This window comes from Acanthisitta chloris, unplaced genomic scaffold (assembly GCF_000695815.1).
Source record: "Acanthisitta chloris isolate BGI_N310 unplaced genomic scaffold, ASM69581v1 scaffold1620, whole genome shotgun sequence".
NCBI classification, from domain to species: domain Eukaryota; kingdom Metazoa; phylum Chordata; class Aves; order Passeriformes; family Acanthisittidae; genus Acanthisitta; species Acanthisitta chloris.
This window is the reverse complement of record NW_008650851.1, coordinates 89,241-100,192: the sequence shown is the minus strand read 5'-3', so window position 1 is coordinate 100,192 and position 10,952 is coordinate 89,241. Positions and strand designations below refer to the sequence as shown.

General features: G+C 38.1%; 1 protein-coding gene across 1 annotated transcript in view; it reads left to right on the top strand.

The window, feature by feature from the left end:
* Window positions 1–1,273: 1,273 nt before the first annotated feature.
* Window positions 1,274–10,952, top strand: part of TYR (tyrosinase) — a 38,743-nt gene continuing 29,064 nt past the window's right edge. Inside the window, exon 1 of the mRNA XM_009070291.1 lies at window positions 1,274–1,492. Coding sequence (XP_009068539.1) covers window positions 1,450–1,492 — 43 coding nt within the window. The 5' untranslated portion in view covers window positions 1,274–1,449. The remainder of the gene's footprint in view (window positions 1,493–10,952) is intronic.

Below are 10,952 nucleotides of genomic sequence, written 5' to 3'. Positions count from 1 at the left end.
TTGATTCTATGATTCTATGATTCAATATACACACCCACCGAACACTCTAGTCTCATCTTCTGCTTGTTGTGTCATATTTTCCTCCATCCTGACTCCACGTCAGGCAAGTTCTGAATATAAAGTAGAAACAAGAGTTAATCTTTGTGCTAATTCCCTGTAGGTTTATTGTACCAAAATGTAGTAAGAAAATTAAATCCTCCCTCTCATTTTGAACACTTCTCTGGTCAAGCAGGGAATGCAGTGAGAGCTACTAGAAAAGATCATGGTGACTAGAAGACCCACATCCTTAGGTTACAAATAAATTACTATGGCTTAGAAAGATATTGACCAACACCTTTAGAAAGATATTGAGCAGCACCTTAATTACATTTACAGTCTGTGTGGGCATTTTTATCCTATGGCAAATGTGAAAGAATTTGACCCAGAAAAAATTATCTGACTAACTTTTGAAGTTATATTGAACTAGCTTGTTCTTCCAGGGATCTCAAATTGGACTGACAGCTTTTACAGATCATCTGACAAATAATGACTTGCTATACAACTGTAATTGGACTTGATCTGTGAACCCAGAATATTTATATAAGTGATGCTGGATTCTGACAGCATTTGATATCTATATCCATCTCTCTGTTTAAGGTCCTTTCCCAATACTCATCACTAAGGTGTTTCAGTTGGTGATATATGTTCATCTCCACAACATTTCTAGGAAGTACAGCAGCAACTTTTCCCATTTTGTACAGGTAGCATCATTGACACATAGTGAAACTAAGTGCCCATTTAGACTGACAGATAAAAGGATTTTTTTTTCATATTCCAAGTCAATTATTCCCCCTCTTAGTGTGTGGAGAGAAAATTGTGTGGTTATAGCTTTGTTCAGTAGCTGCTGAAACCAAAAAGCCTCCATGTAGCAACTGCAGCAGCAGATTTACCTCTGTTTGTGTCCTGCTGCATTGGTAGGTAACACTGAATTTAGCCTCAGTGAGTTTTCAACACCATAAATGAGAATTGATGTCTGAGTCCATATGGGTAGTTTTAGATACAGATTAGTGAATTATTTCAAAATGTGTATTGTTGTAGAGGGGTGTTTACTGTGAAATAACCCATCTTACATTAAAATTATACACAGTATTATTTTTTTAAAATAATATATATTCTCGAAGCAAACTTATTACATTGTAGGGGGTTTTTTTCTCTTAAAAATTAATCAAAGTATCTCTTTATTTTGCTTTTATTTTTTATAATTGCAACTTTTCTAATAGAAAGTGTTTTATACAGGTAATTTGTACTCGGTCTGAAGAGTATAACAGCCAAGAGGCTTTATGCAATGCCACAGGTGAGGGGCCTATAAGGCGAAATCCTGGGAACAATGATAAATCCAGGACCCCGAGGCTCCCATCCTCAGCTGATGTTGAATTTTGCCTGTCACTGACTCAGTATGAATCTGGATCCATGGATAAAACGGCCAATTACAGTTTCCGAAACACTTTGGAAGGTAACATGCTTTATTCTATTACGACATTTCCATCTGTAAATTGATTCTCTCTGGCGTTAGAGTCTTTAAACTCTGGGCAGTTTGAGCTGATTCCATGAAGAATAACTCAAAAAGAAAGAAAACGTTATGCCTGGAATAGCAACAGATAGAAAGAACCACATTAAAGGTATTTTGATTAGAAACTAGGAACTCTATTTTCTAGATCAGACCTTAAATCCATCTGTTAGGGGATAATGTCTCCTTCTACAGTCAGCACCAGGCACAGCAAAGAAATACAGCACTGCAGAAAAGGAGATAATCTAATAATCTGCTTGTGCATGATCATAACCACATCCATCTGGGCTACAGGTCTGCCCTGTATTCACTGTCTTTCAGGGACCAGGCAGGACAACAAGGGTGAAAGAAGATGTCGCTGGTTGGCATGTTATGTATAAATTTTTCCACTATGAACAGCATAGCAGAGTTATGCCCAAACTCTACGGAACAGGAATTAAGTTATCCCCCCAAAATGACCCTTAGTATCATTTCCAAAATAATTTAGGTATTTATCTTAATTATCTATCCAAACTGTTTTGAATTTTTCCCAATTTACTAGCAAACTGGAGTTCTTTGCTAAAAGGAAGGCATAATTATCTGTCGATTAAACTCTTTTGAGTCTTGAAATATTGCTAATAAAAAAAGAATAACACATTGCACATTTATCAATTAATATTTCCACAGTATCATATATCTGTTGAATCAAATATAATCCACTTTTGATGTCCTAGAGTAGAAGAGAGGATAAGAAAGGGGCCATGAAGATGATCAGAGGAATGGAGCAGCTGTCCTATGAAGACAAGCTGAAAGAGTTGGGGTTGTTCAGCCTGGAGAAGAGAAGGCTTCAGGAAGATCCCATTGAAGCCTTTCAGTACCTTAAGGGGACTTTCAAAAAGGACAGAGACTTTATAGGTAGATAGCGATAGCGTAAGGGGCCATGGTTTTAAACTGAAAGAGGGCAGGTTTAGATTAGATGTTAGGAAGAAATTCTTTACTCACAGGACAGTGAAGTACTGGAACAAGTTGCCCAGAGATGTTGTGGATGCCCATTCCTGGAACTGTTCAAGATCAGGCTGGATGGGGCCCTGAGCAACCTGACCTCGTGAGTGGCATCCCTGCCTACAGCAGGGGTCTTGGAACTAGGTGATCTTTAAGATCAATTCCAATCCTAAGCATTCTATGATTCTATGAATCTAAGAAAGCAAAGGTGTTAATATGTTCAGTTTTAATGCAGTGTGGAATGCCATAAAGTTTTCTTGAGAAAAGTGAACCTGTTTCTGCTCTAAAAATGAACAGAAATGAGGAATTTGTCTGCTATATGAAGTGTGAGAAAGAAAGAGGTAACATAATTGGGTAGAGGTTTGCCTACATATTACTCCATCAAGTATATGAATAGATGAAAGGATGGAATAGAAAGAGTAAAGAAAAGGGAATTGAAGTAAATAAATCACGAAATAATGAGGGTCTACTATCATGCTGCTGGTATTGCAAACAAAAGCAAAGGCACAGTCAAAAGAAGTTATGCAGAATCACATAGAGGTTAGCTAAGAAGCAGAGTCAAACTGGGCTGCTTGCTCACAAAGACTAAATTTCAGTATCACGACCACTCATTAAATAATTCAGTGAGTACTTGCAGAAAAAGGGCAAAGCCTACCTTCTGTCAATGATGAGTCTAAACTGGCAGGGGTATACAGGGTCATAGATCAAGTACACCCCTTTGATGGAAATGGCTACACTTTCTTATTGAAAACAAAAGTAGAAAAAAAAGGCAACAATATAGAAGTGCAGCAAATGATCAGGAAAGCACCTACAGCTTTCAAAGACACTAGAAGAAGTTAACTCTAGACTCAGAGTCAGTGTTTTGCCTCATAAATCTATCTATCTATATATTGATTGATCTATTGATTGATAGATCTCTACTGCTGCTTTTTTTCATGTTAATTTTATGGCTAGCAAGTACAGTCACTGATGGTCTTTATTAATATCATAGTGTACTCTGTCAATCACACTTGTAAAGGGTAGTGCATTGATCTTAATAACAGCAATGCCACTGCATCTGAAAAGAGCTCTTCTAGACCAAATTTTACTCCAAGGGTGTACTTTTGTTTTGTGTAACAATTCAGAAGGTGAAAAGAGTTTATCTTTCTCCTAAGTGAGGTTATGAAGATCCAGCTTGCCACTGTGGTCACTAGGAGTCTTCCAAATGTCACACGTGGCATTCATTGTCAAGAACAATAGGTTCTAGTGGTTTTCAGATGATATGAGAGTTTTTCTAACAGACTGGGGGAAAAGCTAGATGTTCATGAGATGCATGCAAGTTAAGTATGATTTAGGAGTCATACTGTTTGGGTAGCTACAGTATCAGCATATATTATCTTGGTCATAGTGCTGTATGGCATTTAGGTCAATGGAGGAATAGAGCATGCCTGTTTCTGCAGTCCATCCAGATGGACCTTCCCAGGCATGCACCACAGCCCTTTTGGAGCATCTGTAAGTTCCCTCCAGTGTAACTCTAAAAGGGAAGAAAGATCGAGCAGCTCTTTTTCTCCCGGCAGTGGGTGGACCTTTGCAAGTCCTAGGATCCATGTGGAGGGAACCTGGGAAGCTGTAACACAGTGAAGGAAGGCTTAGTAGGGTGAGACTGAGGCAACAAATGCCCCCTTCTTAAATGCTCTATAGACATCAAGCAAACAAACAGGCAAAAACACAACCCAAAATAACCTAACATTAGATCCATTCTATTCTAAGGGAATATTCTGTTAAGAATTCTATTCTGTTAAGAAAGTGGTCACGTTTGTTCATAGTCCAACTCTCGCTGCAATTACTGCAGCATGTAATGTTTAACTTTTATAGACTAGTTAAAGGAGATCTGCAGTGTTTAAGAGCTGATATGGGAGAGTAAGGGTCAACAGAGTGAAGTTGTCTTTCTTTCCATAAGACTATTTCGAAAGAGTCAGAAATCATTGAAGCAAAACTGTGTCCACAGTGTTGCATGATAAGGGGCATTTTTGATGAGTGCACCTGATTGCAAGTCTGATGTGGCTCAGTAGGCATTTATCTGTGTTACTATGGAGATGGAGGTTATCCCATCAGTGTTATTTTGAGACAGCTGTGCATTTTTTTAAAATTCTTAATTAGAGTATTTAATTTTTCAACCTGAATTATTTCAACATTCAACTTTATAGCACAGGACCACAAACATTTCTGTCAAACAACTTATTCAGCCAACAAGATACTGAACTGCAATTTGAAGTCAAGAATACATGGCTAATGTTGAACAAGATGGTGGAACTTTTTTAAACAAATTTTACTGCCAAAAATCCCTCATATTGCATTAGCTCCTTTCTTAAAAATGGCTTGCTTTATTTTTATTTTTTTTTTGTGTACAAGCTTAAATCGATCACTTGCATTTATTTTGCCAGTGCATGTGTACTTCTGCATGACAGCATTCTTACAAACCTGCTAACACTCTGTGGTTCCTAACATTTAGTTATTTTTCTAAGCAAAAAGCTTTTCAACCCTTCTTTACTTATTTGCACAATTTTGTGCCAATACACCTAAGGTCAAATCCTAATCTCTTTTCAATCCAAAGGAAATCTAAAATAAGTCCTTTGACTTTATTGGAGTTACTCTAGGTTTATGAAATGTGATCAGAACCAAGCCAGTGACTGTAATTGACCAGTTCCTGATTTACACCAATGTGAGATTTACTTCTCAGTTTCAGTTCTGTAAAGAAAAACACCTATGATCTCATAGAAGAACAGATCGCACAGAAGATCTCCTTCTGGGCAAAATTTCACCCTCTCCTTCCGTGTGTGCACGGGAACAAAGACAACACCTTTTACCCTTCAAAAGGGCAAGTATCAGTATCATTATGAGCAGATGGCAACAACGCAGGCTGAAGCTCTGACTAACAGAAAATGATGATGTAGAGACAAAAATTATGTCACTGAAGAGTAACCGCAACAGCCATAAACAGCAAAGGTCAATATTGTTCAATAAAACAACATCCCCATGGGACCAATCACATGGGTTGTCCTCTCACTCTGGGACAGGCCAGATTCTGCTTTGAATGAAAAGCAATTGGTTAAAAACAGTTTACTGTTTGGCCCTGGCAGCAAATATTTTAAATAGGATTCATTGATTCATGGCCCTAACTGGGGAACACTATTGACTTCATGGATACAAGAGAACATAAAATCAGTATAGTTCAAAAGCATCAGGTGAGGTCAGAAATGCATCCGCTGACTGCAAATTAAATATTGGGCTTCTTCGTTCAGTTCAGTTTTGGTGTGACACCTTGAATGCTACCTCTTAAGAATAAGAGATGGTTGAAAAACAGATTTTTTTTCTTTATGAGCAAATTCCACAGTTGAAATTAGTTTATTCATGGCAACTTCAAATGAGAATCAGTACCATCTAAGTTTTGCACAAAGTGACAAAAGAACTTAAAAAAAATCTAGAAGTCTGTATCACTTTCATTACTCATGAATTAACTTATGACAAAGAGTATCAAGCCAAGCCATGTTACAGAATTCCATTGTCTGTTACAATTATGTATTGTTACTGATATTCTGTCATGAAATAATGGAATAAAACATCAAACATTTTAAAATGTAATTTCATTTTAATAGGACATTTTCCTTTTTTTTCTTCCGAAATGAGAGATTTTCATCTAGAAATATTTTCTCAGTATTTTCACAGCAATCGATATAGGCAATGAAAAATGATTTTGCAAAATGAAGTTTGCCAACAGAAAACTTCTAATTGAAAAAGTTTCAGCCTACAGACAACATTCCTCACTGAACTCAAACCTCAATCCCTAGGTAAATTTATGTTGCACACTGAGAAAGTGCTGTCAAGTTGCAGAGAATCATTACTAGAGAACTAGAAAGACTATTCAGGCCATACCACAATTACATTCAACAAGAGCCGTTTTAAGAAAAAAAAGTAGGTGGTGACACAGCCTAAATTAGATAATCACAAACTTTCATTTACTACAGCACCCTAGGTCAAAGTCTGCAGATCCTGCAGCTACCTCACTCTAGATGGATTACAGTAATAACACTACTTGAGAAATATGTAAGATTTAACCCTGAAAAATTTCCTGTGAATTTTTCAATACCATAAAAACTCCACAAACATAAGCTAGAAGAATGTTACTAACTTAAAACACCTGCAAGGGAATGGCTTAAAATTCTTATATCTGTATTTTCCCTCTTATTTTTAAGTAGATGCATCTATTTGACTTGAACTTCTCTAAAATGTGAAAACATTATTAAAGAATAAAATCATCCCCAGGGAGAATGGGACTAAGTATATCTATCAGTTGGACTCAGATAGAGAATCATAGAATCATTTAAGCTAGAAAAGACCTTTAAAATCATTGAGATCTGAAGATCATTAAGATCACTTAAGGTCATTAAGATCAACTATAAACCTAACACTGCTGAGTCTAACACTAAACATAGAATCATAATCGTTAAGACTGGGGAAGACCTCTAAGATCATGGAGTCCAACTGTTAAGCTAGAACTGCCACTTTCGCTATTAAATCATATTCCCAAGTGCCATGTCCACACGGTTTTAAACACTTCCAGGAATGGTGTTTCTACCACTTCCTGGGTATCCTGTTCCAATGTTTGACAACTCTTTCTGTGAAGAAATTATTCCTAGAATCTCATCTAAACTTTTCCTGAGGCAACTTGAGGTCATTTTTTCTTGTCCTGTTGCTTGCTACCTGTGAGAAGAGACTGATCCCCGCCTGGCTGCAGCCATCTTTCAACTAGCTGTAGAGAGAGATAAGATCCCACCTGAACCTCCTTTTCTGCAGACTAAACACCTCCAGCTCCCTCAGCTGCTCCTCATCAAACTTGTGCTCCAGATCCTTCACCAGCTTTGCTGTCCCTCTCTGAACACATTCCAGTACCTCAATGTCTGTCTTGTAGTGAGGGGCCCAAAAGTGAACGCAGTGCTTGAGCTGCAGCTTCACGAGTGCTGAATACAGAGGGACAATCTACTGCCTTCATCCTCCTGGCCACACTATTCTTCATACAACCCAGGGTGCCATTGGCCTTCTTGGCCACCTGGGCACACTGCTCTTATGTTAAGCCACTGTCGACCAACACCCCCAGGTCTTTTCCACTGGGCAGCTTTCCAGTCACTCTTCCCCAAGTCTGTAGCATTCATGTTGTGACCCAGTGCTTCACCTTGCTGAACCCTCATACAATTGGCCTAAGTCCATGGATCCAGCCTGTTCAAATCCCTCTGCAGAGCTTTCTTGCCCAACATGGTGTTGTTTGCAGACTGACTGAGGGGACATTCAATCCCCTCAACATGCAATGTACGAAGCAGAATTTGACATTTAAAGTCCCAGCTATCCTTACCACTGGCCTAGAAAGACATACAAAACTGAAATTTATTTTCTAAGAAAAAATGTTTTGCAGTGAAGAAAATCACCTGCAAAACTGTTATGAATATCTAAATGATGTTAGGGATGCCACAGATGTTAAGCAGATCCCTAAGATAATCAAAGGAGATAGGATTGCTGGAATGGTTCCTCCATTTCTGTAGCATGGAATGATGATAATGCTCTCTAAGCTCTGCATACCTGCTGCTAAAAGTAGTTACAGTGCTTTAGTCAGTGGCAAATGAGCAACTGAGGAAAACAATACTTGCTTTCAATACATAAAGCGCTACACTTGGCTGATTGTGCATGGACTTCTGTGGTCTCTGTTAGTAGATTGCAAAATCCAGAGTTAATATAATTAAATACTCTATTAAAAGACATACAACTGACCTAATTGCATGTGCAATGAGAAGAGCCTATATACCATGCTGAAAACTGTCAGGCAGCCTTAATTTTGAGTGGCATCATTATCTTCTCCTATAATAAACTTCGGGCTAAATCCTCACCTGATTTAATTCAGCCTGTCCCAGTGAAGATACTTCAAATCCATCGATTCACTGTTGCTGATTAACAGTGTTATGAATAGGAGCAGAATCAGGTTTATGCACCCCTAAGACTATGATTTTCCTGTTATTGAAATCACTGGGAAAACTTCCACTCACTTCAGTGATATATGCCCTGATGGCTATTTCTAATGCACCATAATTAAGTGAGGATTTAAAAGGATGTCTGAATGTTATAGCTCCCTATACTGACTAGATGATTTAACAGCTCACTGCAGTCTCCTCCATCCATCAGTCAGTTGCTCTCCCTCCTTTTTTTAGTACCATCACTGGTTCTCATCAAATCCTTACATGAGATACTGTATCTCAGTACCCTGAAAAAAAACCAAAGCCTGACATCCCACACTGCAGAGTAGTTTACTGCCAGAATAGTGAGTGAAATCAGTTCACAGAAGGACTGACAAAGTGCAGTCAGTGCATGGGAGAAGAAGGCACAGCATGGGGCAAGGCAGGTGGAGGAAGAAGGGCTCCCCTATCTAGAGACAGTGAGCTCTTGGTCCAGCTCACTCTACTTTGATATCCATAGCCTCACACCTGCTATAGAGGTAATTTTACTGCACCTACCTAAGCAAAGTTTCCTGCACTCTGAAAAAAAATTGTAATGTTTCACAGTATCTTCTTTTTAGGTGACTCCATCACATTTCATAGTATGTCATCCTGCACAGCTGATTGCAGTGAAGTATTTTAAAAAGTCTGAGAGAAGAGACTAAGACCCAAGCTAATAAAATACAGTGACACCACATTGTAGCTTTATTCCTGCTAACTTTACAATTTATATGGAGTTTTCATAATAAAAAATGAGATATTAGAACTTCTCAAATGTGGGGTAAACTTGACATCACCTTTGACACTGACTGGACGCATCCCAATTATCTGGGAGACAGAGGGTGTGGTTGCTAAAACTGTCCCAGCTACCGAGATTTTTATTATTAAGATAAATTACTTGTGTGCAGATGTTCCATGAAAAGTTATCCAGAGCCAAGATGAGTCTTCTGTGGTTTGTTTATTTTTTATGAATGATTAGATTAAGTGTTTGCAATACACTAAGAAAATTAAGAAGTATCCCAGTTCTGATATAAAACATCTAGCCTTCTGCCTAGACCCTGCATAAACTTTGTCTTCCCTCAAAAAAAAAGAATTGCTTCAGAATGATATACAGATATATCATATTCAGTTAATATTCACAGAAATTTCCTAGTATTGTTAAATCAGGTGATCTCAATGATCATGCGCTGTGGCCGTTGACAGAGAAGGCCAAAATTGTTGCTATTGGTTCTTGTGAGTTCTGGAGAGTCTGTCAATGTATATCATTCTTCATAGGTAATATTTCATTCTTCTATTTCCCTTGACTTGATAGCTAGGTAGCATAGCATTCACTATCAGGCAAATTTCTGTGGGCCCAGTATTCTCTTTGAGAACTTCTGCCCATTGCCATTTATGGGACCAAGCAGGCCCTTCAATAATCCTGGTCAACATCTGATGTACTTAAAATCCACAGTTATCTGTAGGCATTAACATGCTCCTCTTTCTTTCCTAAATCCAGACTCACTCCACCTTAAAGGCTTACAGTTTTCACAATAAGCCAACTCTACCTCCTCCAACTATCCTAATTATGTTTTCAACTCTGCCTTCCCTTGAATTTCTCAGAAGTTTGTTATACTATTACAATCAGAAAGATGGATGGTTACTATGGTATGCTGTTTTCCAGGTGCCACAGTTATGATTTGATCCTTATTATAAATATCAGTGGGTTTGTGCCAGATATCCTTCCCTTGTTTGAAGAGTTTAGCCGACAAGACAAAGCCCAATGAGGGGCAATAATTTCACACAGATCAGAGTCACAGTGGGGACTAAAACTCAGGTTTCCAGGTTCACAGAGTATGATCCTACTTATAAGGCAACTCTACCCACATTCTCGATGAATATTTTGTGTGATCCAAAGAGAAACAAATCCAAAGAGCAAAACAGTGGACCCAAATTCCATGTTACACATTAAGGTTTTGAGAGGGAAGCATTTCTTTCATACTAGCTGTATTTCGGTCCCATGAAAGAACACCCACTGATGGCTAGCACATTTTAGATTTTCTCCAAAAGGAATCCAACTTGCAAAGTCAGAAATTGCCCTGTGATGTGAGTGACAGCATAAAATAGATGGACTGTTAGGAGATTCACAATTACTGATTGTCATTCAAATCATAATTCTTCGTCCAAATAAATAAATAAATTGAGAGTTCAAAGTCTATGAGGAATTTTGCAAAGAAAAAGGTTAAGGTCTTTCTTTTCCCCACCTTGCAGACCTGATAAACTGCAACAATATTGGGAAAACACCGGGGATCAACACAATGACCATATTGTTCGCAGCCCTTTTAATTTGATTACTAAATGGAAAAGATGTTTTATTTTGTGTCTACTATGCTTCTTCATTGTACTACTTAGAGAAATTGCAAGAAGAC